The sequence below is a fragment of the Leucoraja erinacea genome, chromosome 3 (genome assembly GCF_028641065.1).
Source record: "Leucoraja erinacea ecotype New England chromosome 3, Leri_hhj_1, whole genome shotgun sequence".
Lineage (NCBI taxonomy): Eukaryota > Metazoa > Chordata > Chondrichthyes > Rajiformes > Rajidae > Leucoraja > Leucoraja erinaceus.
The window spans coordinates 24245984-24273253 of NC_073379.1; the positions used below are offsets into that span (position 1 = coordinate 24245984).

The following is a 27270-nucleotide window of genomic DNA, read 5'->3' on the forward strand; positions in this document are numbered from 1 at the left end:
AAATCAGCCCCACCATTCAGTATAATCATGGATAATCTATGCTGGCCTCACCCCCTCTTCTGTACCAGCACCCCCCCCCCCCCCCCCCCCCCCCCCCCAACCCCATTCCTTTATTTTTCAAATATTTATCTATCTATCTGAGTAGAGAAGTTGGGAGGTTACAGCTATACAAGACATTGGCACAGCCACATAAGATCATAAGTGATAGGAGCACAATTAGGCCATTTGGCTCATCAAGTCTACTCCACCATTCAATCATGGCTGATCTATCTCTCCCTCCTAACCCCATTCTCTTGCTTTCTCCCCATAACCACTGACACCCACACAAATCTATCTATCTCTGCCTTAAATATATCCACTGAAATGTTGAATATTAAATATTCAGCTCTGTGTCATTTGTCCAATTATGCACTGGTTGTCACAGGAGCTTTAATCCGCAGTATTGTGAACACGAGGCTTAGACAGTCAATTGATGCAATGGCATCAATGGAGGAAAAATACTGCTATCAAAATTTAGTTTGGGGAATTTCAGCAAACTATAGCACACTTACAGGGGTACCAAATACAGCATTTCCTTATTTCCAATGTTACTAACCACTTAACAACAAAGTGCTGGAATAGCTTAACAGGTCAGGCAGCATCACTGGTGAACATGGACAGATGACATTTAGAGTATTGTGTTCTGCTTTGGTCACCCTGTTGTAGGAAAGATGTTAAACTGGAAAGAGTTCAGAGAAGATTTACGAGGATGTTTCCAGGACTCAAGAGCCTGAGCTATAGGGAGTGGTTGAACAGGCTAGGACTTTAGTCCTTGGACGCAGGAGGATGAGAGGTGTTCTTATAGTGTATAAGATCAAGAGAAGCATACATAGGGTTAATGCACTGGTTCTGTATTCCATAAAGGAATAGAAAGGTGGAGTTTCTTGTGTTGGAGATGACTTCCATTTACATATTATTTAGCAGATGTAATAAGCTCATCGATAACGTTAATGCAGTCTTATGCAGAGTAGGGGTATCGAGAACTAAGGACTTAGGTTTAAGTGTGGGAGGAAAGATTTAATAGGAACCTGAGGGGCAATACTTTTAAACAAAGGGTGGTGGGTGTATGAAACGAGCTGCTGGAGGAGGAAGTTGATGCAGGTGCTATCACAATTTTTAAGAAACATTTAGACAGGTGCAGGATAGGATAGGTAGAGGGCTATGGGCCAAACACAGACAGGTGGGACTAGTGTAGATGAGCCTTGTTAGTCGGTGTGGGCAAGTTGGGCCATAGAGGGAGTACAGAGAAGGTTCACCAGACTGATTCCTGGGATGTCAGGACTTTCATATGAAGAAAGACTGGATAGACTCGGCTTGTACACACTAGAATTTAGAAGATTGAGGGGGGATCTTATAGAAACTTACAAAATTCTTAAGGGGTTGGACAGGCTAGATGCAGGAAGATTATTCCCGATGTTGGGGAAGTCTAGTACAAGGGATCACAGTTTAAGGATAAGAGGGAAGTCTTTTAGGACCGAGATGATAAAATCATTTTTTACACAGAGAGTGGTGAATCTGTGGAATTCTCTGCAACAGAAGGTAGTTGAGGCCAGTTCATTGGCTATATTTAAGAGGGAGTTAGATGTGGCCCTTGTGGCTAAAGGGATCAGGGGGTAAGGAGAGAAGGCAGGGATGGGATTCTGAGTTGGATGATCAGCCATGATCATATCGAATGGCGGTGCAGGCTCGAAGGGCCGAATGGCCTACTCCTGCACCTATTTTCTATGTTTCTATGTTTACAAGCTATATGACTCTACAACTCTATCCCCACTTTAAACATATATAAGCATCTGACGTCCATTCACAACCTTACTTTTCTGCTTCATTTGAAGCACTCAAGGTGCGTTTTAGTTCCTAGTATTACATTGTTGCAATGCCCCGTCTGGGCTGTGGTCCATACCGAGTCTCACTTTGAAGGACTGCCTCTCAGTGGGTCGATTGATCTTCCTCTTGGTCTTGGAGTTCGCTGAAGAAGATGCTTCAGGACTGCACTCTGCTCCTTCCCAGTAGTCCTTCACCGACTGTAGCCACCTGTTAACAACACAATACAGCATGGCAAGGTGGCGCAGCGGTAGAGTTGCTGCCTTACAATGCCAGAGACCCCGGTTCGATCCTGACTACCGGTGCTGTCTGTACGAAGTTTGCACATTTTCCCCGTGACCGCATAGGTTTCCTTCAGGGGTGCTCCGGTTTCCTCCCACACTCCATAAACTGACAGGTTTGTAGGTTAATTGGCTTCTCTAAATTGTCCCTTGTGTGTAGGATAGAACTAGTGCGTGGGTGATCGCTGGTCAGTGCAGACTCAGTGGGCCGAAGGGTCAGTTTCCACACTGTCTTTCTGAAATAAATTAAACTAAACACAAGACCAGCACATGATCATGGGATTGTGTTCCTTGCATTCTATCACCAGGTAGCGGGCCATATCAAGAACCAGTCCAAACAAGGGTCTCGACCCGAAACGTCACCTATTCCTTTTCTGCACAGATGCTGCCTGTCCCGCTGAGTTAATCCAGCATTTTGTGTCTATCCTAGGTTCAAACCACCATCTGCAGTTCCTTCCTATGCAAGAAGCAGAACAGGAGTGGAACCCCTACTTCCACCACTCAATAACATCATGGCTATCCCTCTCTCCAGTGCCAACCCCATTTGGATTGGTTGCTATTGTTGCATGTACTAAGATTCAGTGGCAAAGTTTGTTTGGGAGCTGTCCAGTCAAATCATACTTTGCACGCATACAATCAAGCCACACACAAGTACAGGTGTCAGTGGTTATGGGGAGAAGGCAGTGATTAGTACGTGTGATTCATACAGATGATTAGTACAGGTGATTAGTACATGTGTCATTAGTACTATGGTTAATACGGGTGTCATGGGTAATGGGGAGAAGGCAGGAGAATGGTGTTAGGAGAAAAAGATCAGCCATGATTGAATAGCGGAGTAGACGATAGGCCGAATGGCCTAATTCTGCTCCTATTCCTTATGACCTTACAACAGCCGGTTCAAAGAGAAGACTATAGTGTTACAGCTACAGAGCAAGTGCAGCTAGACTCACTGTGTGAGATCCTGAGGATTGCTGATAGTTGCTGACAGAGCAAGGAATGGACAACGGATCATCACCAGCAGATGTTCCCAAACCTCTGCTCCAATCTCTCCACCCAGGCAATGCACCTGCAACACAAGGTCAAAATCCTTCAACTTACGTCAACCAAAAGGTTTAAGAAAGTACTGCAGATGCTGGAAAAATCGAAGGTAGACAAAAATGCTGGAGAAACTCAGCGGGTGAGGAGGCATCTATGGAGCGACCCAATGATTTGGCCTTGGTAGCAATGAATTCCACAGATTTACCACTCTCTGGCTAAGTAAATTCCTCCTCATCTCCTTTCTAAAGGAAGGTCCTTTTATTCTGAGCTGCGTCCTCTGGTACTAGACTCTCTCTCCACATCTTCTCCACATCCACTCAATACAGGCCTTTCACTATTCGCTAAGTTTTAATGAGATCCCCCCTCATGCTTCTAAACTCCAGTGGTATTGGAAGCCATCACCAATTTTAATAGGAGCAGAAGAGGGAATGGGGTTCATGGAGTGGTTTATGGAGGTGAATGGGAAGATAAACATGCATAGGATCAGCTGGAACAAAGTACCCTTTTCTGCTCCGTCTTCACCACATAATGGTCTGACTCTATGTCCATATATCAAAAGGCTTGAATAGAGTGGATGTGGAGAGAATGTTTCCACTAGTGAGTCTAGGACCAGAGGGCACAGCCTCAGTATTTATTGGACATACCTTTAGATTGGAGATGGGGAGGAAATTATTTAACTAGAGGGTGGTGAATCTGTTGAATTCATTGCCACAGATGGCTGTGGGGGCAAGTCATTGGGTTTTTAAATAGAAATTTGACAGGTTCTTGATTAGTAAAGGGCGTCAAAGGCAATGGGATGAAGGCAGGAGAATGGCAATTATTATTCAGCAATCTATGTACTAATAAATGTCACTGGTGCAGCTGGTAGTACTGCTGCTTCATAGCTCTGGAGATCCAGGTTTAATCCCGACCTCTCGTGTTGTCTGTGTGGAGTTTGCACGTTCTCCCCGTGACTACGTAGGTTTTGCCTGGATGCTCCGGTGCCCTTCCACATCCCAATTGGTGGGAAATTGTCCCTTGTGTGAAGGTGAGTGTAGCAATCTGCAGGAGAGTTGATGATAATGTGGGGAAGAATTAAATGAGATTTAGGATGGCATAGCGATAGAGTTGCTGCCTCATGGCGCCAGAGACCCGGGTTCAATCCTGACTATGGGTGCTGTCTGTGCGGAGTTTGTACGGTCTCGCCGTGACCACGTGGGCGTTCTTTGGGTGCTCCGGTTTCCTCCCACGCACCAAGGACGTGCAAGTTAATTGGCTTCTATAAATTGCCCTTAGTGTGAAGGATACACAGTTGGGAAAACATTGAACTAGTGTGAAAAGGTGTTTAGCTTAGTTTAGTTCAGAGATACAGCATGGAAATAGGCCCTTTGGCACCCGGAACTCATACACAGGTTCTGTTAGTAAGGAACTGCAGATATTGGTTTACATGTTTCAGGTCGAGACCCTTTTTCAGACTGAGAGTCAAGGGAGAGGGAGACTAGAGATATGTGGGAGGTTAAGGTTTGAAAATGACAGATCAAAGCTGATGATGATCAAGTAATTGTAGTTGTTAGCTGTGGGGAAGGTGACAAGAGGCATACTTGTTATCCTATGTTATTCCAGTTTCAGAACTTGCATACTAGGGACAATTTACAGAAGCCAATTAACTTACAAACCTGCACGTCTTTGGAGTGTGGGAGGAAACCGGAGCAACCGGAGAAAACCCACGCAGTCACAGGAAGAATATACAAACTCCGTGCAGACAGCACCTGTAATCAGGATCGAACCAGATCTCTGGCGCTGTAAAGCAGCAAATTAACTGCTGCACCACAGTACAAGGGTGATCAATGTTCGGTGTGGACTCGGTGGGCCAAATTCTTGTTTCCACACTGTATCTCTAAACTAGTGATTCTAATTTCTTACCTCATCAAAAATCACATATTGGATTTTTTTTGCCCAGTCTTGTTTTGGGGGAGAGAGCAGGAGAATTTCTAAGCACTGTGGTACTGTAATCAGGATCTGTGGATGAAGTGAAAAATATCAGTCCTTCCAATAATGACAGACAAACACACATTGGCATGGCTGAAGCTTAGAGTTTTAGAGACAAAATGCTGGAGTAACTCAGTGGATTAGGCAGCATCTTTGGTGAAAATAGGTGACTTTTCGGGTCGAGACCCTTCTTCAGACTGAGAGTCAGGGAGAGGGCAACTAGAGGTATGAAGAGATCAAAGCTAGCACCGATCACCAAGGAAAGGTGGAGCCAACAATGATCCATTGTTGGGTGTGGAAGAGGTGATAGCGAAGGGATACATGGATGCGAGCAGTGGAACTAGCAGGAGGATTAGGGTGGGGAGGGACGGAGAGAGAAAGAATGCAAGGGTTACTTGAAATTACAGAAATCAATATTCAGCATATTCAGAATTGTGAGCCAAATTATATTCACCCTTGTTTACATGTTATCCCACTTTCGCATCCACTCCCTGTGCAAACTCCACACAGATAACGCCCGAGGTCAGGATCGAACCTGGGTCTCTGGCTCTGTGATGCAGTGACTCTACCAGCTGTGCCACTGTGCCCCCTGGCACCACACAGGATGGAGCTGAACCTGCAAGATGGGGTGTCCCATGCAATTCAAGACTTTTCCCTTCCTAGAGGTAGAGGTCACAGGATGGGCAGTGGTGCAACCTGGGCGAAAGACTACCCAACATTTTGTAGATGGTACATAATAGCTCTAATGTTTAGTTTTTGGTTTTGTTTAGTTTAGAGATGCAGCGGGGAAACAGGCCTTTTGGCTCACGGAGTCCACACCGACCCGTGATCACCCCGTACAGTAGCACTATCCTACACACTGGGGGAAATTTACAATCTTTACCGCAGACAATTAACCACCAAACCTGTAGGTCTTTGAAGTGTGAGAGAAAGCCCGCACGGTCACAGGGTGAACGTACAAACTCCATACAGTCAGCACCCGCAGTCAGGATCGAACCAAGGTCTCTAGCACTGCAAGGCAGTAACTATTGCTGCGCCACTGTGCCACCCTCGACTAATAAGAGTCATACAGGCCCTTCAGCCTACTGCATCTGTGCAAACAATCATGACTATCTGTACAAACCCCACTTGCCTGCATTAATTCTATACCTCTCCATATCGCCCATTCACCTTTACTGGTACACATGCACCTCTCCAGATCCCTCTTAAATGTTGAGGCAAGGAACTGTAGATGTTGGAACCTTACAACACAAAGTACTGGAGTAACTCAGCGGGTCAGGCAGCATCTCTGAAGGAGATGGATAAGCGACGGTTTGGGTCGGGACCCCTCTTCAGACTCAATGGTCTTTTAAAAGTCACTACTATTCCTGGTCCTGCCTCCACAATCTCCGCTGGCACCACATTCCAGATGCCAACTACTCGTTATGTAAAAGATTTACTTCCTCGGATCCACTTTAAACCTCCTCCTTCTCATCTTAAACCAATGCCCTCGACTTTTGGACACCTCTACCATGTAATCTGGCTTCTCCACTATCGATGCCCCTCTCATAAGTTTATATAATTTTATCATGTCATCTCTCAGCCTCCTTTGCTCTAAGGGGAAACGGTCCCAGCCTGTCCAACCTCTCCTCATATCTCGAAATCCTGAGCGATGAAGGTCAAACAAGGAGAGGTTTAGAGGGTTATGGGCTAAGCGCTGGTGGGACTAGTGCAGATGGGGCATGTGGGTCGGTGTGGGCAGGTTGGGCCGAAAGGCCTGTTTCCACGCTGCATGACCCTATGACTCAAGTCCATTGACAACTCCTCCACTTTCAATAAACCATGACAGCTCATATCAATGAAGCATACCTGACAATTATCGACGTTGCTCCGATAGTCTCTGGTGAAACATCCACACACCACCTTTCCTTGAGGTAAGTTCTTGGTAAACCTCCCGTAGACACTGGCTACTACCTGATTGACAAGAGCCTGGCAAAGAGAAAAGTCAAGTCAAGTTGAATTTCCTGACATATATTTGTCATGTGCTTGAATAGTACGGGTGTCGAGGGTTACGGGGAGAAGTCAGGAGAATGGGGTTGTGAGGGAAAGATAGATCAGCCTTGATTGATTGGTGGAGTAGACTTGATGAGTTGAATGGCCTAATTCTGCTCCTATCACTTCTGAACGTAAACATGGTGAAGAAATGGTTACATTTAGGGTTGGCCGAGATGCTGGATTTGGAGGAAAGCAGAGTCTGAGATAGGACTGGACTAGATTACAGAGACAGGGGGATGACGTTGCAGGGGAGGTTACTAGCATAGCTGTGAGTTTAAAAATCAAGGCATAGTTTAACTGGTAGCAAGTATAAGCACTGGAACAGAGGTGAAGGTGATAAACAGCATGAAATATCAGAACAGAGCCAGAATATTATCTCCACTGACTCCTGTTGACTACTCGGTCTCTGGAAGATTCAAACAGTAAGTGGATGACTCTGAGATTGCAAAGTGATTCCCAGGAATACTAAGCATGAGGGTTCATAAATAACAGCAACCCATATACATTTTACAACATGTAACCTTGAAGAACGGCCGACTGAGGTTAACATTTGTCAGCCGGCTTGCTTTAGCATAAATATACGTGGAAACCTTTCTCTGCACATGAGTAATTCTGCTCCTCTAGCTTAAGAACTTATATGCAGAAGTACCGTGAGGTACAGGTGCAATGAAAACCGTGCTTGCAGCGGCATCACAGGCTTATAGACAACACACGGAAATATAAATGGTAACATATTCAGCAAAAATACAAAGACTGTTCAAAAACAAGACAATTGTGCAAAACAAAACTGGAAGCCAAGTCAATGGCATTAATGCAAAAACACAATGAGAAAACAAGTCAAAAGGAGTCAAACCACAGCAGGATCTTCACAGTGAATGGCAGGGTTCTGGGGAGTATTGCAGAGTTGAGTTTAGTTGATTGTCACATGTCACATTGTCACAGATACAGTGAAAAGCGTTTGTCGTTTGCTAACCAATCAGTGGCAAGATAATGCATGATTACAATCGATCCATCCACAGTGTACCGGTACTTGAGGAAGGGAATAACGTGAATAACGTTTAGTGCAAGATAAAGACTAGTAAAGTCCAATTCAAGATAGTCCAAGGGTCTCCAATGTGGTAAATGGTAACTCTGGACCACTCTCTAGTTGCTGGTAGGATGGTTCAGTTGGCTGATAACAGCTGGGAAGAAACTGTCCCTGAATTTGGTGCTGTGAATTTCACACTTATAACAACTGATAGAGCCTCAGTTTAGTTTATTGTCACATGTACCAGGGTGCAGTGAAAAGCTTTTTTTTGCATGCTATCCAGTCGGCGGAAACACAATTCAATGTAATGGCTGATTACAATCAAGCCATTTACAGTGTATGGATACATGATAAGGGAATAACGTTTAGTGCAAGGTAAAGCCAGCAAAGTCTGGTCAAGGGTAGTCCGGGGGTCACCACAGAGGTAGACAGTAGTTCAGCAATGTTCTCTAGTTATGGTAGGATGATTCAGCAGAATGATCTAAGGGTGCTGGTACATGGTTCCTTGAAAGTAGTGTTGTCAAGGAGGCTTTCAGCACATTGGTCTTCATCAGTGAGAGACATAAGATTAAGGTGAGAGGGGCAAGATTTAATAGGAGCCTGAGTGGCAACTTTTTCAATCATTGATGATGTGTGTATGGAACGAGCTGACAGAGGAGGTAGCTGAGGCAGGTAGTATAACAATATTTAAAATACATTTGGACAGATACATGTAGCGAAGGTTTAGAGGGATATGAGCCAAACACAGGTAGTGGGACCTGGAAAACATGTGTAGGTGACGTTTTGCGTTACGGATCCTTCTTCAGACTGGTGATTTCTGACAAGTCTGATGTAGGGTCCCAACCCAAAACGTCACCTATCCATGCTCTCCAGAGATGCTGCCTGGCCCACTGAGTTACTCCAATACTTTGTGCTTCTTTTAGCTTGGCATCGTGTTCAGGATAGGATAGTGTAGGATAGTGCTAGTGTGTGAGGTGACCACTGGTCTGCACAGACTCCGTGGGCTGAAGGGCTTATTCCGCTCTGTATCTCTAAAGTCTAAAGTCAAGTCTAAAGGTGAAGGGAGGCTTGTAGACAGACGAGGAGTCAGTGGTGACAAAGGCTAAAGACGTGGGGGAAGTTATCTCAAAATTGGATAGTTTAGTTTATTGTCACATGTACCGAGGTACAGTGAAAAGCTTTTTGCTGCGCGCTAACCTGTCAGCTGAAAGACTATACATGATTACAATCAAGCCGCCCACGGTGTACAGATACAGGATAAAGGGAATAACGTATGTAGGAAGGAACTGCATATGCAGGTTTATAGTGAACACGGACACAAAGTAACTCAGTGGATCAGGCAGCATCTCTGGAGGTGCCTCCCTCCTGTCCTCCCCCCCCCCCCCCCCCCCCCCCTCCCCCCCCCCCCCCCCCCCCCCCCCCCACCCCACCACCTGTCTACTTTCAGTCTGGTGACTGTACCATTCTACATTTCCTAAATCATCATCTGCTTTGATGTGTCACATCTTACCTTTCCTTATCCCTGTTTCAAGAAAGAGTTAGATTTAGCTCTTAGGGCTAAGGGAATCAAGGGATATGGAGAAAAAGCCGGAACGGGGTACTGACTTTGGACGATCAGCCATGATCATAGTGAATGGCGATGCAGGCTCAAAGGGCCAAATGGCCTACTCCTGCACCTATTTTCTATGTCTCCCTCTCCCCTGACACTCAGCCTGAAGGAGGGTTTTGACCCGAAAGGTCACCCATTCCTTGCCTCCAGAGATGCTGCCTGATCCGCTGAGTTACTCCAGCATTTTAGTGTCTGTCTTTGGAGAATTCAATGTGCTCTTGAGGAACTTCTGACCAACTGGAGGTGTGGGACAGAGGTTGCTCATGGTGCAAGTCCTCTAGCCCCATCTTTGTCTTCATGGTGTTCCCAGCAGGTCACGTACCTTGGTGGGTGCCACGTAGACCACAATGCCATCGTCACTGCTTCTCAACACTTTCTCCATGCAGTAATAGGATGCGTAGGTTTTACCAGACGAGGTGGGAGCAACAATGACTGCAGATTCATTGCTATCCACAGCGTCCAGCAGCTCTCTCTGAAACCCAACCAGGCAGAAACATTGGTTACACGCAAGGAACTGTGGATAACAGTTTACAAAAACCACGCAAAATGACCAGCTGAATCACTTCCAGCAAATTTCTATTCTAACTTTGTTTCAGGTTTCTGGCATCTGCAGTTTATGGATGACGAGTCAGAGGAGACCGGGTCGGGGTAGGCAGATCGAGCGGAGGTGTTCAACAAAATGATCGCTGAGCCTGCGCCTGGTCTCGCCGATACATAGGAGTCCACACCTGGAACAGCGGATACAGTAGATGAAGTTGGAGGAGGTGCAAGTGAACCTCTGCCTCACCTGAAAGGATTGTCGGGGTCTTGGACAGAGATCGGATAGGACTAGGCGGACTGAGGTTGCCAAACATTTTATCTCCCCCTCCCATTCCCACACTGACCTTTCTATCCTGGGCCTCCTCCATTGTCAGTGTGAGGCCCAGTACCAATTGGAGGAACAGCACCTCATATTTTGCTTGGGCCAGCGTAGGCAGATTGAGCGGAGGTGTTCAGCGAAATGAGTATGAGTTTTGATTTCTCTAACTTCAAGTAACCCTTGCATTCCTTCCCTCCCCATCCTTCCCCCATCCTAATTATCTGACTAGTCTCACTTGCTTTCTGATGAATTTGACTGATTGTATGCCTCCTTGTCACCTTCCCCTCAGCTATCAATGAACCATTCTACATTGCCTTAATCATCGGCTGCTTTTATCTGCCATTTTCACACCTTGCGCTGCCAAATCGCTAGTCACTCTCTCCCCTGACTCTCAGTCTGAAGAAGGGTCTCGACCCAAAATGCTACCCATTCCTTCTCTCCAGAGATGCTGCCTGACCCGCTGAGTTAGTCCAGCATTTTGTGTCTATCTTCAGTGTAAACTAGCTTCCACAGTTCCTTCCTACACATTTTGAGTCTGATTTTGTGTCAGGTTTCTGACATCTGCAGTTTGTAGGGAGTTACCTGCCAGGTGTCTGGTATGAAATGCTTCACCCTGGGATCAGGATCATTCCTTACATCCCGGATTAGAAAAGGACCCATATGCTTCAGCTGGAAACGGGCTGCTCCTAATCCAACCGGAAACTTGGGATCTCTTGCCAGCGACTTGTTTTCCTTCTCTTTCTGCAGCTAAACACAGCGGAGTAGCATGTTTAATGATCTTGAGCAATAGGGGTGAATATAATTCGGATGTTGTACGTTCATTATTCAGTATGAATACTGATTTCTCTAATTTCAAGTAACCCTTGCGTTCCCTCTCTCTCCACCCCTTCCCCACCCTAGTCATCTTGCTAGTTCATCTTGCTTGTTCACATCCATGTATCCCTTTGTTATCATCTCTCCCACAGCCAATAATGGACCATTGCGGGCTCCACCATACCTTGGCCATCGGTGCAGGCTCTGATTTGTTCTGAACCTTTTCATACCTCTGGTTTCTCTGCCTCCTGTCTCTCAGTCTGAAGGTGGTCGGGCGAGGAGAGGGAGTACAGTTCACGGGACGACTGGAATGGAGGCGATGGCTGCAATGGGCCTTTATGGCCAGCTGTAGCTGGGACTGTGAAAGAGGCAGCAAAACCTGGCAATCTGTGCATATAGTCTCAGTGGGCTGTTCTGTACATTCTGTACTGTCCAGGGGATTGTGCTTATGTACGTGTTTAGTTTAATGTCACGTGTACTGAGTTACTCTTGTTGTGTGCTAACCAGTCAGCGGAAACACTATACATGATTACATTCGAGTCATCCACAGTGTACTGATACATGTTAAAGGGAATAGCATGAATAATGCTAAGTGCAAGTCCAGTAAAGTCAAATGGTCTCCAATGAGGTAGAAAATAGTTTAGGACTGTTCTCAAGTTGTTGGTAGGGTGGCTAGTTAGATTCTTGATTAGTACAGGTGTCAGAGGTTATGGGGAGAAGGCAAGTGAATGGGGTTAAGAGGAAGAGATAGATCAGCCATTATTGAATGGCGGAGTAGACTTGCTGGGCCGAATGGCCTAATTCTGCTTCTATTCCTTCTGACCTTATGGTTCAGTAGCCTGAGAAAACATGGTGATAGCCTTGCTGGTCTGTACGCAAAAGTATTCCACCGTACCTTGGTACACATGATACTAAAGAAAGCGTTGAACCATAGGCCAAATGTCTTGTCCTGTGCTGTACCATTCTACAACTTTTATCCAAGTGCTTTACCTGGTGCGTATCAACTCTTTGCATCAGTGTATCTCTGAGGTTGAGGAATCCGAGTTGTTGGAGGTAACTGGCCAGGTGGGTTAATTGTTTAGGAGTTAGCAGCTCCTCATATCGATCCAGAACAGTGTGGATTCTTTGCATCAAAATGGCTGCATTTTTCACGTCTTTCAAGGGCTCTGCTGCTCAGAACATTGAAAGCAGATACAAACATTACCGTAATGTGCTTCAATTCATTGTTCACAAAGCAGGTCATACATTTCAAAGAGAGACAGAGAGAGAGACAGCGAGAGAGAGAGAGAGAGAGAGAGAGAGAGAGAGAGAGAGAGAGAGAGACAGAGAGAGAGAGAGAGAGAGAGAGAGAGATAGAGAGAGAGGGAGAGAGAGAGAGACAGACAGACAGAGGAAGAGGGAGAGAGAGTGGGGTGGGAGAGAGGGGTAGGGGAGGGGGGAAGAGGGGGAGGAGGTAGGGGAGGAGAGGGAACTCACTGAGCCACTGAGTTACTGCAGCACTTTTTGTGCTTTTGCTCTGTTATTGGATGGGCAAGGTGTGCAGAGGGTGGGTGTATGGTTCCTACCTGTAGATCTGTAATGTTCCTCCCATGCTTTATAGCAGTATTTAACTCCTTCCATCTCTGCATCAAATTTCACCTGATCACTAACACAAGTCTTCAGGAATTTGTCCAGCGTTTTCATCCTCTCCTCGATGGGCTGAGTTGTGTCTTTCCCAAGGGTCTCTTGAATGAAGTTCCACTGTTCCTTCGCCCTCCTCTCCTCCTCCAACATTTTTTTCTTTTTCTGATCCTCGATGATGCATTCAGACCTTTTCTTCTTCTGTTTACAGAAGGAGGTTATTATAAAACGTGCATATGCAGCAGTTCACATCCGCGGAGTGTAGTGGTCCGGTGGTGGTGGGGGTGGGGGTGGGGGTGGGGTGGATGCAGGGGAAAGGAAACAACAGTTGTAACACTGAAACTGGGATCAAGAGTCAGGAGCGGGAATCTTGGGTCAGACAGGGGAGATGATGCTGTGATAATGTGGGTGTGGGTGTGTAGGTGTGTGATTTGGCGTGTGTCTCTGTGTGTGACTGTGCGATTCTGTGTGTGCGTGTGATTCTATGTGTGTGAGTGAATTCATATGTGTGTGTCCATGTGTGTGTAGAAAAAAAGAACTGCAGATGCTTGTTTGTTTTTTTTTACCAAAGATGGATACAATGTGCTGGAGTAACTCAGCAGGTCAGGCAGTATCTCTGGAGAACGAGGAGACAGTATGAAGAAGGGTCCCGACCCAAAACGTCTAACTATCTGCTTATCAACCCCCCACCCCCTCCTTCATCCCGTTACTTGCCACGCTTTGTCCTGCCCTCACCTCTCTTCCACCTTTAATGATTCCAGGAATGAGTGGGTTAACATATGACGAGCGTTTGACAGCACTGGGTCTGTACTCGCTGGAGTTTAGAAGAATGAGGGGGAACCTCATTAAAACTTACCAAATAGCAAGGGGCTTGGATAGAGTGGACGTGGAAAGGATGCTTTCGTTAGTGGGAGAGTCTAGGACCAGAGGTCACAGCCTCAGAATTAAAGGGCGTTCCTTTAGGAAGGAGAAAACTAGAAGCTTCTTTAGTCAGAGGATGGTGAATCTGTGGAATTATTTGCCACAGTAAGCTGTGGAGGCCGAGGCAATGGATATTTTTTACGGCAGAGATAGATTCTTGATTAGTACAGGTGTCAAAGGTTATGGGGAGAAGGCAGGAGAGTGGGATTAGGACGGAGAGATAGATCGGCCATGATTGAATGGTGGAATAGACTAGATGGGCTGAATGGCCTAATTCTGCTCCTTTCACTCTGCTCCTTTCACTATGAACCGTATACCCCCCTCCCGCTGGTGGGACGCTGTCAGGCGTTGAAGGGAGGCTGGGAAACGTCAGGGATATGATGTGAGTTTTGCACGGGCCGCTGGTCTTACCTCCGGCTTCATGCCCTTCCCCTTGCTGGGATGCGGCGGACATTTAGACTTGGTCTTCGCTGCCTCGGCTGGATCAGTGACAATCCTCAACTCTGCGTTTTCATTCAGAGATTCTGCATAAAGCCTCTCGAACACAACGAGCTTCTGTTTCTGCCGTAACATCTTTTTCCTCTCCTCTGGATCTTTGTGGGGCAGGGCCAAAGGGAGGAAAGTGAACAAACAGTCACCACATTGCGTGGAAGCAAGGAACTGCTGATGCTGGTTTACCAAAGAAAGACACAAGGTGCTGGAGTAACTTAACAGGTCAGGCAGCATCTCTGGAGAACATGGATAGGTGACGTTTCGGGTTGGGACCCTTCTTCAGACTGATTGCAGAGGTGGGGGTGGGGACGGAGAAGAAATCTGGAAGTGAGCAAAACCTGCCAGATTACAGCTTGATACAAGTGGGGGGGGGGGGGGGGGGGGTTTGGGGGGCAGAGGGGGGGCCAGAGATGCAAACACAGAAGGTGTGAAACAAAAGATAGACACAAAGTGCTGGAACAAGGAACTGCAGAAGCTGGTTTCCGAAGATAGGAACACAGTGCTGCAGTAACTCAGCCAGTCAGTCAGCATCCCTGGAGAAAAAGGATGGTGGACGTTTTGAGTTGGGACTCTTCTTCAGAAGGTGTGAGACAAAAGGGTTGAAGTGTTGCAAATTGTGAAGCTGGAATGTAGGTAGAAGGGGAGGGGGAAGAGGAGAAATAGATGCAAATCCAGGTGTAAATAGCTCGTTCTAAGCCCCCCTCAGTCTAGTTTCAGTCAATAAAATACTGAATCAAGCACTTGCGCAACTAAACTTTATTTTGAATAACACAACAGTTCCCCACTACTATACCTAACCACCACGGGTTCGATCCTTGTATCTGCCTGGCCAAGCCCTTCTAGCCTCGTGCAAGCAGTGACACTCCAGAAGGTCACGCAGTCCTAAGCGTTCTTCCAGAAGATCAACATCGGACCTTGTGCGAGCTACCTTTTATAGGTCCCAGAACCTTGAGGGGCCAAACCACATGGTGGTGGTCTCTATACAGTCCAATAACAAATATTGATTAACACTGTACATGATAGACAGTTCCCTAACACTGTAACATGATAGACAGTTCGGCGAAACGATCGCCCAACCTCCGCTTAGTCTCACCGATGTAAATCAGCTGACATCTAGAGCAGCGGATGCAGTAGATGAGGTTGGAGGAGATACAGGTGAACCTTTGTCGCACCTGGAACGACTGCTTGGGTCCTTGAATGGAGTCGAGGGGGGAGGTGAAGGGACAGGTGTTGCATTTCCTGCGGTTGCAACGGAAAGTGCCCGGGGAGGGGGTGGTACGGGAGGGAAGGGAAGAATTGACAAGGGAGTTGCGGAAGCAGCGGTCTTTGCTGAAGGCAGACATGGGGGGAGATGGGAAGATGTGGCGAGTGGTGGGGTCACGTTGGAGGTGGCGGAAATGGCGGAGGATTATTTGTTGTATTTGCCGGCTGGTGGGGTGAAAGGTGAGGACTAGGGGGACTCTGCCCTTGTTGCGAGTGCGGGGATGGGGAGAGAGGGCAGTGTTGCGGGGTATGGAAGAGACCCTGGTGCGAGCCTCATCTATGGTGGAGGAGGGGAATCCCCGTTCCCTGAAGAGCGAGGACATTTCCGATGCCCTGGTGTGGAACGTCTCATCCTGGGAGCAGATGCGGCGTAGGCAGAGGAATTGGGAGTAGGGGATGGAGTCCTTACAGGGGGCTGGGTGGGAAGACGTGTAGTCCAGATAGCCATGTGAGTCAGTGGATTTGTAGTGTATGTCGGTCAGAAGTCTATTCCCTGCGATGGATAGATTTACAATGTGTACGTCTGGTTTACATTCACCCAATCAGTTCCATGCAATTTACATCCAATTGTAAGAAACTGCAGATGTCCCATTCTTTCCCTGCAGCTCTCATCTAGGCCACAGACAAACTGGCACCATTCAGCAGCTTGTCCCAGTTCTGCAAAGGCACATTTTAATTTGACCAAAATGGCCTAGCAGCACAGAAGCCTTTACTCAATTTTATTGTCCTGGCAGCTCCAATTTGGCCAGAATTAACACAGGTGGGGCACAGGGGAGAGAAGGGTGAGGAAGAAAGGGGAGGGGTTGTAGTTCTCTAAAATTTGAGAATTCAGTATTCATACCATTGGGTTGTGAGCTACCCAAGAGGAATATGAGGTACTATTCCTCCAGTTACCTGTGGCCTCATTATAGGGAGGAGACAAAGTAAGTTTTAGTTTTGTTTTAGTTTTAGCGATACAGCGTAGAAACAGGCCCTTCGACCCACCAAGTCCGTGCCGACCAATGATCACACCGTACGCTAGTTCTATTTTATACTCTAGGGACAATTTAAAGCCAAATAACTTACAAACCTGCACGTCTTTGGAATGCGGGAGGCAACCGGAGCACCCAGAGAAAATCCCATGCAGTCACACTGAGAATGTACAAATTCCATACAGACAGCACCCATAATCAGGGTCGATCCCGGGTCTATTGTGCCGTAAGGCAGCAACTCTACAGCTGCACCACCGTGCCGCCCTTCCTGATTGATATGCTGAATTCACTCTGTGGTGATTGAAATGTCAACAAACCAGGGCAACAGACTTCATTTTCAGGTCAAGAACCCTGCACTTATACCAACTGGATCTTGAAAATACGCCGAACTGGTGACTCTGTACACCGTCTCAGTGTACTACTGCTATATATTTGCACTGTATCTGAGATGCTTATCTCATAGGTATCTAAGTGTTTATGTGTAGTGATACCAGTACTGAACTGTACTTCAGTGCATGACAGACAAAGTACACACCACACCAGGGTTGCCCGGTTAGACACCAAGAAATAGATGCAGGAGGAGCCCATATTGGGTCTTGAACTTGCTTCAGCTTCCAAAAGATCAAGGTTGTATCCATGCATGAAGATTTATTCCTATATCCCTTAACCCTTTTGGGGTAATATGGAGATGACTCATGAGATTGAATTTCTTTAGTTAAAGAGTGGTGAATCTGTGGGATTTATAGCCAGACGGCTGTGGAGGTCAAGTCATTGGGTATTTTTAAAGCGGAGATTGACATATTCTTGATTAGTAATGGTGTCAAAGATAACTGGGAGAAGGCAGGAGAATGGGATTGAGAGGGGAAAAATAGATAAGGCGCGATAGATTAACGAAGCATTCTTGATGGGTCGAGTGACCTATTCTGCTCCTATCTTATGGTCTTATGTTAAAGCTGCTATCCCATAGCTCCAGCAATGCGGATTTGATCCTGACCATGGGCGTTGTTTGTGTTTTGTCTGAACAATCTACCTGTCACGCTAAAATGAGTGCACAAGGAACTGCAGATGTTGATTTACAAATAAAATACACAAAGTGACAGTGACTCAGGGGGTCGGGAAGGATCTCTGGAGAACGTGGATAGGTGATGTTTTGGATCGGTCTTCAGTCTGAAGAAGGGTCCCGATCCAAAAAGTCACCTATCCATGTTCTCTCGAGATGCTGCCTGACTTGCTGAGTTACTCCACCACTTTGTGTCTTTACTTGAGACGGCGTGGGGTTCCTCCTGGTGCTCAAGTTTCTTTCCACATTCCAAAGACGTCTGTAAGTTATTCCCTGATATTGGTTGCAAGGGGAAGTCGATGGGCTTGTGAGGGAGAGGATAGAAGCTTCAGGGCTAATGGAATGGAGAGGCTGATGGACTGATAGATTTGGACAAAGCTGGACAGACTTGAAGATGGACACAAAATGCTGGAGTAACTCAGCGGGATAAGCAGCATCTCTGGAGAGAAGGAATGGGTAACGTTCTGGGGGAGAGAGCAGGACAAGTTTTAAGTGGTACTGTAATCTGGATCTGCGGATGAAGTGAAAAATATCAGTCCTTTCAATCGTGACAGACAAACACACATTGGCATAGATGAAGCTTAGAGTTTTAGAGACAAAATGCTGGAGTAACTCAGTGGGTCAGGCAGCATCTCTGGAGAAAACAGGTGACTTTTCGAGTCGAGACCATTCTTCAGACTGATGTCAGGGGAGTGGACACTAGAGAGATAAAATGTTGTCAGAGACAATAAGACTGGTCGGAGAACTGGGAAGGGTGAAGGGATGGAGAGAGAGGGAAAGCAAGGGCTACTTGAAGCTGGACAGACTTGTATTGTCCTAGTGAGTCATACATCATGGAAACACGCCCTTTGGCCCAACTTACTCATGCCAGCCAAGATGCCCCATCTACGCTCGTCCCATCTGCACACATTGGCCTCTATCCCTCTAAATCTTTTCTATACTTGCACCTATCCAAATATATTTTAAATGTTTTATGTAGTGTCAAAGATTGATAGAAAACCTGATAAAAGTATGAAAGGCATAGTTAGGGAAGACAGTCAAACATTTTTCCCCCAGGTGGAAATATCAAAGACCAGAGGGCTTGGCTTTAAGGTGAGGGGGGCAAATTTTAAAGGAGACTAGACCAAGTGGGACCCGTTGGGTCCCGTCTCAACACGCCGTTGGAGGGGGGGAGGGGGGGGGCACCTGCTGCTTCACACACACACACCACCCCACACATATACACTAACCACCCCCCTTGATATTATATGAATATTATTAATTTGCTCCTTTTATCACGTCCCCCGCCCTATCCACTCACGCATAGCTCCCAACTCGCAGGCGTGGCTAGAGAGGGAGGGGAGTAGAGAGAGAGCAGAGCAGAGGCACAGAAAGAGCAGAGGCACAGAGAGGGGAGGGGCACAGAGAGGGCAGAGGCACAGAGAGGAACACAGAGGCGGGCGTCGACCCATGAAAGAGACCCAAGAGAGAGAGACCACAATACAGGGCCCGATTTTCTCATTCTTTCTGCGTCTTTTGAATAACCGGGGGGGGGGGGGGAGGGGTCGGGGGGGGGGGGGGGGGGGGGGGTGGGGTGGGGTCGGGAGGTGATCACTCGCAGCGCGTGAAACAGCTTCAGTAATAAGTCGAGAAATAATGCATTAGATTTTCAGATCAGTAGATTTTGGACTCTACGGAAAAATGTCTGTCGTTACTGCGTAGATTTTTGGCGAATATGTGATAACACACAAACACACACACACACAAATCCACATACAAGATCAGACTTTTAATAGTTACTAGACCCGTTGGGTCTGCACCCCCAATGGTGTGATCCCCCAACCCAATATTCCACCATGCACCTGTCTCCTCCAACGGAACTGAACCCGTTCCCAAATGTAAGATTCCAGCACTCCCCTGCCTCCCTCAGCAGTGGATTTAAAAAAAATTCCAATTTCACCTCCCCTGCCTGCTGCAGCAGTTCCAATTGCAATACCAATTGGCCCTCCCCCTCCTGTTGAAGCACTTGCTGTGATATCCCATTGAGGTGAAAAGTTCAGAGTGTTCCTGTCTTGCAACTTTGTTTTGAAGTGTGTTGGAAGCTGATAGGAAGGAGCAGCGAATCAAAAGGCAGAAAGGCAGCCGGACGGACGGACGGCAGGCGGCAGCCACAGACTTTTATACAATAACTAGACCAAGTGCAGACCCGTTGGGTCTGCTCCCCCAATGGTGTGATCCCCCAACCCAATATTCCACCATGCACCCGTCTCCTCCAACGGAACTGAACCCGTTCCCAAATGTAAGATTCCAGCACTCCCCTGCCTCCCTCAGCAGTGGATTTATCCCATTGAGGTGAAAAGTTCAGAGTGTTCCTGTCTTGCAACTTTGTTGTGAAGTGTGTTGGGAGCTGATAGGAAGGAGCAGCCGTCAACGAATCAAAAGGAAGAAAGGCAGCCGGCAGTCGGATGGATGGACGGCAGGCGGCAGCCACAGAGTTTTATATAATAATAGAAAGAAATAGAGATAGATAGATAGATAGATAGATAGATAGATAGATAGATAGATAGATAGATAGATAGATAGATAGATAGATAGATAGATAGATAGATAGATAGATAGATAGACAGACTAGACAGTATTATATATACACAGAGTGTGATGGGGGTCTGGAACGCATTGCCAGAGGTGGTGGCGCAAACAAACACTACAGTGGCATTTAAAAGGCTTTTAGATAGACACATGGATATGCAGGGAATGAAGGGATATGGATCATGTGCAGGCAAAGGAGATTCATCTAACTGGGCAACATGATCAGCACAGACATTGTGGGCCGAAGGACCTGGTCCTGTGCTGTACAGTTCTATGATTGCACTGCTGGGAATTGATGAGCTACTCATAGTCATACAGCACCAAAACAGGCCCTTCAGCCCAACTCATCCATGCTGACCAAGATGTCCCAACTAAGCTCGCGTTTGGCCCTTATCCCTCTAAAAATGTTTCTATCCATGTACCTGTCCAAGTGTCTTTTAAATATTATTATGGTCCCTGCCTCTGTCAGCGCATTTATACCCATCATCGATGAGTGAAAATGTTGCCCGTCGGGTTCCAAATAAATCTTGCCCCTCTCACCTTAAATCTATCTCCTCTAATTCTCGATTCCCAACCCTTAGTCAAAGACTCTGTGCGTTCACCCTATCTGGGAAAGCATTTTATCAGGATGCATCACTGCATGGTTTGGGGACAGCTCCATACAAGCCGCAGGAAATTGCAGAGAATTATGGACTCAGCCCAGACCAGGCCATCACACAAATCAACCTCCCTTCCATTGACCCATTTTGCACTTTACTCTGCAACGGCAAAGCTACCAGCATAATCAAAGGCCACTCACCCTCTTCTCTCCTTTCCCATCAGGCAAGAGGTACAGAAGTATGAAAACACACACCTCCAGATTCAGGGACAGTTTATTCCCAGTTGCTATCAGGCAACTGACAACTCTATCAAAACTAGAGAGCGGTCCTAAGGTACTATCTACCTCATTGGAGACCCTCGGACTATCTTTAGTTGGACTTTACAAGACTTTATTTTGCACTAAACGTTATTTCCTTTACCCTGTACACTGTGGATGGCTCGATTGTAATCATGTATTCATGTAATCATGTAATCAGTTCATTGGCTATATTTAAGAGGGAGTTAGATGTGGCCCTTGTGGCTAAGGGGATCATAGGGTATGGAGAGAAGGCAGGTACGGGATACTGAGTTGGATGATCAGCCATGATCATATTGAATGGCGGTGCAGGCTCGAAGGGCCGAATGGCCTACTCCTGCACCTAATTTCTATGTTTCTATGTATAGTCTTTCCACTGAGATGAAAAAGCTTTTCACTTTTCCTCGGTACACACAACAATAAATTTAACTAAACTAAACTAATCTGGTCCCCCTCATTGTGTTTTACACGTCCATAGGATCACCCCCAACTCCCTGTGCTCAAAGGCATAAAGTCCTTGCGTTATTCCTTGGAGTGGCAGAGTGGCTTGTTACTGTGGTATGATTTCTGTGTAGCCGTGTAGATTTAAATATTCTCATCAGCGGAATGTTTTACCTGTGGAAAGTTGCCCCATCCGCTCTTGAAAGGATAAAGTCAAGGGCCTGCTCGAATGCCAGTGTAACCTTTCGTCAAACTCTCTGAGCTTCTGCAGTGATGCGACGGTGGGATCCTCGCTAAGAAACAGGAGCAGATTTAGTTTAGTTTATCATTGTCACGTGTACCGAGGTACAGTGAAAAGCTTTTGTTTGCATGCTATCCAGTCAAAGAATATACAATCTAGCCGTTCACTGTGCACAGATAAAGAATAGAGGGTACAAATAAAGTACAAAGGGTAGAGATAAAGCTAAAGGGTACAGATCAATGATAAAGGGTACAGTAAAAGGATAAAGGGTACAGATAAAGGAGTGCAACATAGGATCAACGGTTAATTCCCGGGATGGCGTGATTGGCGTAATATGAAAGAATGGATCGATTGGGCTTGTATTCACTGGAATGTAGATGGATGAGAGGGAATCTTATAGAAACATATAAAATTCTTAAGGGTTTGGACAGGCAAGATGCAGGAAAGATGTTCCCCAAACTGGGGGAGTCCAGAATCAGGGGTCACAGTTTAAGAAGAAAGGGCAGGTCCTTTAGGATTGAGATGAGGAAAAATGTTTCACCCAGCGAGTTGTGAATCTGTGGAATTCTCTGCCACAGAAGGCAGTGGAGGCCAATCCACTGGATGTTTTCAAGAGAGAGTTAGATTTAGCTATTAGGGCTAAAGGAATCAAGGGATATGGGGAGAAAGCAGGAACGGGGTACTGATTTTGGATGATCAGCCATGATCATATTGAATGGCGGTGCTGTCTCGAAAGGCCGATGGCCTACTCCTGCACCTATTTTCTATGTTTCTATAAAGGGTAGAGATACAGGATAATGTATGCAGATGAAGGATAAAGGGTACAGACACAGGATAAAGATTCAAACACAGATGCAGGTCAAGGTAGCCGGTGCTATTTTATATACACACCTGTGAAGCTGGTTCATTTGGTTTAGCATTTCCCCGAGATATTCTTCCACGACTTCCGAGCTCACTGGTATTAAACCAATGGAGGGAATTGGCTGCTCTCGGTGGCCTGTGCAAAGCAAGTGTAGAATTAGAGATCGATGTGCAGAGAAATACGTGACAAAGAGTTTCTTTACACAGTGAGTCATGCATGCCTGGAACGCATTGCCAGGTGGTGGTGGAGGCAGATATCATAGTGGCATTTAAGAGACTTTTAGACAGGTACATGTATGTGCAGGGAATAGAGGCATATGCATCACATGAAGGCAGAACAGATGAGTTTAACCTGGCATCATGTTCAGCATGGACATTGTGGGCTGAAGGGTCTGTCCCCATGCTACACCGCGTATAAGATCATTAGAGGAATAGATCGAGTAAATGTCTTTTACCCAAAGTAGGGCTCACAAGAACCAGACGACATACTGTAGGTTTAAGGTGAGGGGGGAGAGATTTAACAGGAACCTGAGGGGCATTTTTGTTTACACAAAGGTTGGAGCAAGGTTCGAAAGTAACGGTTGCCCGGTTGCCAATGGCCACCTAAAGTCCCGCAGGCTAACATAAATGCCGTGTCATTTTGCCTGGCTTAGCCCCCCTCTCTATCTCTCTCTCTGTCACTCTCCGTCTCTGCCCACCATCCATGTCCGGGCCGCCGAGTCTCCGCTCTCCGGCCGCTCCTCATCCGCAGGCACGGTCGTCCGCCTTGCACATGCGCACTGCCATAGCCAGCATATCATCGGCCGCCCTGCACTGGTCGGCGCCAGGCACTTTCTCCCTCCCTTTGCATTGTGGGAGATCTGGCTGCCATTGCTGTCCGGTCGCCGCCTCGCAGAATCAATCCCTGGAGCTGGAGTAATAGCCCTGTCCCACGGTACAATTTCATTCCAAGAGCTCTCCCGGGTTTAAAAATAATCAACCTCGTGGTAAGCACGGACAATGAACGTAGCGGGTACGTCGGAGCTCGGGGATGTCTCTTACCGGCTTGCAACGCGAACGGCAGGTACTGGGGAAGATTCGTTAACGGCAGGTAAGCACAGGAAGACTCATTCTTTAGGGAACGGGGGTTCCCCTCTTCTACTATAGATGAGGTTCTCACCAGGGTCTCTTCTCTACCCCCCCGTAATTCTGCTCTCACCACCATCCCCCCACTCGGAACAAGGGCAGAGTCCCCCTTGTCCTCACCTTCCACCCTACCAGCCGTCACATACAACAGATAATCCTCCAACCTTTTCGCCACCTCCAACAGGATCCCACCACTGGCCACATCTTCCCATCTCCTCCCGTTTCGGCTTTCCGCAGAGACCGCTCCCTCTATAACTCCCTGGTCAATTCATCCCTTCCCACCCAAACCACCAACCTTCTCCTCCAACCTCATCTATTGCATCCGCTGCTCTAGGTGTCAGCTGCTCTACATCGGTGAGAGCAAGCGTAGGCTTGGCGATCGCTTCGCCCAACACCTCAGCTCGGTTCGCAATAACCAACCTGATCTCCCGGTGGCTCAGCATTTCAACCCCCCCTCCTATTCCAAATCTGACCGTTCTGTCCTGGGCCTCCTCCATGGCCAGAGTGAGGCCCACCGTAGATTGGAGGAGCAGCACCTCATATTTTGCTTGGGTAGTTTACACCCCAGTGGTATGACCATTGACTATCTCCAGACACGACCCCCCACATACAAAACCATGCTGACTATCGCTAATCAGCCCTTGCCCATCCAAACGCCTGTATATCCTATCCCTCGGAATACTCTCCAGTAACTTACAAACTACAGATGTTAAGCTCACCGGCCTATAGTTTCGAGCATTTTCCCTGCAGCCCTTCTTGAAAAGAGGTACAACGTTTGCCACCCTCCAGTCTACCGGCACTTCTCCTGTATTTAAGGACGACTCGTAAATTTCAACCAGGGATCCCACAATTTCCTCTCTAGTTTCACACAATATCCTTGGATATATCAGATCAGGCCCTGGAGATTTGTTTACCTTCAAACATCACAGTACCTTCAGTGCTTCGACAGTAACCCTGACTGCTTCAAGAGACTTTGATTGACAGCTCCAATTTCTTCCATCCTACTGTCTTTCTCCTCGGTAAATACAGAGGAGAAATGCTCATGTAGGACCTTGCCCATCTCCTGTGGCTTCACGGAAAGGTGACCACTTTGATTCCTGAGAGGTCCCACTCTCTCTAGTTACCCTTTTCCCCCTTATGTATTTGTAAAACCTTTTGGGATTGTCTCTATGCTACCCGCCAGAGCTACCTCCTGGCTCCTTTTTGCCCTACGGTGTATTGGAGTTACCTGATGGTGTGGAGACAGTGGGCATCGAAAGTAGGTGAGGAGAGCACGTCACGGGGAAAGTAGATCCAACATCCAGAGCTGGAGAAATCCTGGCCACTGCTTCCCAGATGTCTCGGTATTCACTCCCGATCTCCCTCCCCAATCGGGCCTCCGATCCTGTACAAACAACAGATGTCACAACGTTCGAGGTTCACTGCACTAGCACCAGCCTCATCCCCATTCTCGATATCCGGACCCACCATCCAGCGCCCGATTTCTGCTTAGTACCCCCCCCCCCCCCATCTCCAGCGCCATGAACTGCTTCAGCAACTCGAACGCCCCAGGAACAAAGGAAATTACAGAGAGTTTGAACACTGCCCGGTCCATCATGGGTACTGACCTCCCCACCATTGAAGGGATCTATTGGAGGCAGTGCCTCAAAAAGGCAGCCAGCATCATCAAGGACTTGCATCGCCCTGACCATGCTCACATTCCATCCCTGCCATTGGGAAGAAGGCACAGGGGTCTGAAACTGTGAACACCAGGTTCAGGAGCAGCTTCTTCACAACAACCATTGAGCTCTTGAAACACCAACTAAACTACAAACTACAAACTCTCTTAGTTGCACAAGTGACCTAAGGCTTCTGTTTTTTTTTTAAAAGTATTGAACTTTTTTGTTGTTTATTACTGTACGTTAGCTATGAGTAATAACAATCACCAACTAGAGGGCATTCCTGACCTGCCGCCAACCTCATTGGAGACCCTTGGACTATCTTTAATCGGTCTTTACTGAACTTTATCTTGCACTGAATGTTATTCCCTTTATCCTGTATATGTTCACTGTGAATGGCTTGAATGTAATCATGTATAGTCTTTTTGCTGACCGGATAGCAAGCAACAAAAAACTTTTCACAGTACACCTAACAATAAACTAAACTAAACTTTGCTAATTGGGGATTGTGCTTAGGTATGGCAAATGTTTACTAGACTGTGTGTAAAATAAGAATTTCACACAGCGTTTGCACGTGTGACACTAAAATACCAATGAACCATTGACCGCTGATCATTAAATATTTTGCGGTTTTGGGAAAAACAGTTCTCAAGCCAAGCTGTGATGCAACCCGTCTGTATGTTGGGTCACCAACTTCTACAGATGCGCCATGGAAAGCACTTTATCAGGTTGCATCACAACATGGTTCGGGAACAGCTCCAACCAAGACCGCAAGAAATTGCTGAGAATCAGGCCCAGACCATCACGCAAACCAACCTCCCTTCTATTGACTCCAGTTATACCTCACGCTGCCTCGGCAAAGACACCAGCATAATCAAGGATGAGTCTCACCCCGGTCACTCCATCTTCTCCACTCTCCCATCGGGCAAGAGGTACAGAAGTGTGAAAACACACTCCTCGATATTCAGTAATAATCAGGCAGCTGATTGTACCATCCTATCAACAACCAGAGAGCAGTCCTGAGCTAATGTCTACTGCCTTGGCGACCCTTGGACTATCTTTGATCGGACTTTAATGGCTTTATCTTGCACCAAAGTTATTTACGTCATTCACTTTATCATATATCTGTACACTGTGGATGGCGTGATTGTAATTCCGTATTGTCTTTCCGCTGACTGGTTAGCACGCGGCAAAAGCTTTTCACTGAACCTCGGTGCACATGACAATAAACTAAACTCAACTCAAACGCAAATGTACCTGGCCTTTCGGAGCAGATCGTGGCTACACTTCTGAAGAGTTGTTGATCGTTCATGTCAGTCAAGTACGTCATGTCAGCCGCCCCGTGCTGGGCAAAAGCCAGCTTCTTCAAAACCAGGAATTCCGTCATCCTCCTCTATGGGCAGAAAGGAGAAATCCCGACACTCGCTTGGATCTGGAATGTTGTGTATGCAAGGAAGGTGGTGGAGGAATCAAATGCCGCTTCCAAAGTAAAAATTGAATAGGGAAGTCCCAGCCCAAAACGCCACCCATACTTTTTATCCTCAGATGCAGCCTGAACCGCTGAGTTACTCCAGCACTTTGTGTCTATCATGCATAAATAGACTTTAATTTAGAGAGACAGTGCGGAAACTGGCTCATTGGCCCACCGAGTCGGCGCTGACGATT

General features: G+C 46.9%; 1 protein-coding gene across 3 annotated transcripts in view; it reads right to left on the minus strand.

The window, feature by feature from the left end:
* Positions 1–27270, minus strand: part of LOC129695394 (probable ATP-dependent RNA helicase DDX60) — a 139440-nt gene that overhangs the window by 63209 nt on the left and 48961 nt on the right. For all 3 annotated transcript variants that reach the window (XR_008723153.1, XM_055632303.1, XM_055632302.1), the window contains exons 8-20: positions 26863–26998; positions 25176–25331; positions 22853–22958; positions 21895–22013; positions 14442–14623; positions 13055–13310; positions 12480–12658; positions 11259–11423; positions 10140–10289; positions 6996–7115; positions 5082–5177; positions 3092–3207; positions 1940–2070 (exon numbers count right to left, since the gene is read on the minus strand). Coding sequence is in view for 2 of the 3 variants with exons in the window: in XM_055632303.1 (XP_055488278.1) it covers positions 1940–2070; positions 3092–3207; positions 5082–5177; positions 6996–7115; positions 10140–10289; positions 11259–11423; positions 12480–12658; positions 13055–13310; positions 14442–14623; positions 21895–22013; positions 22853–22958; positions 25176–25331; positions 26863–26998 (1912 nt within the window). In the remaining variant the exon portion in view is untranslated. The remainder of the gene's footprint in view (positions 1–1939; positions 2071–3091; positions 3208–5081; positions 5178–6995; positions 7116–10139; positions 10290–11258; positions 11424–12479; positions 12659–13054; positions 13311–14441; positions 14624–21894; positions 22014–22852; positions 22959–25175; positions 25332–26862; positions 26999–27270) is intronic.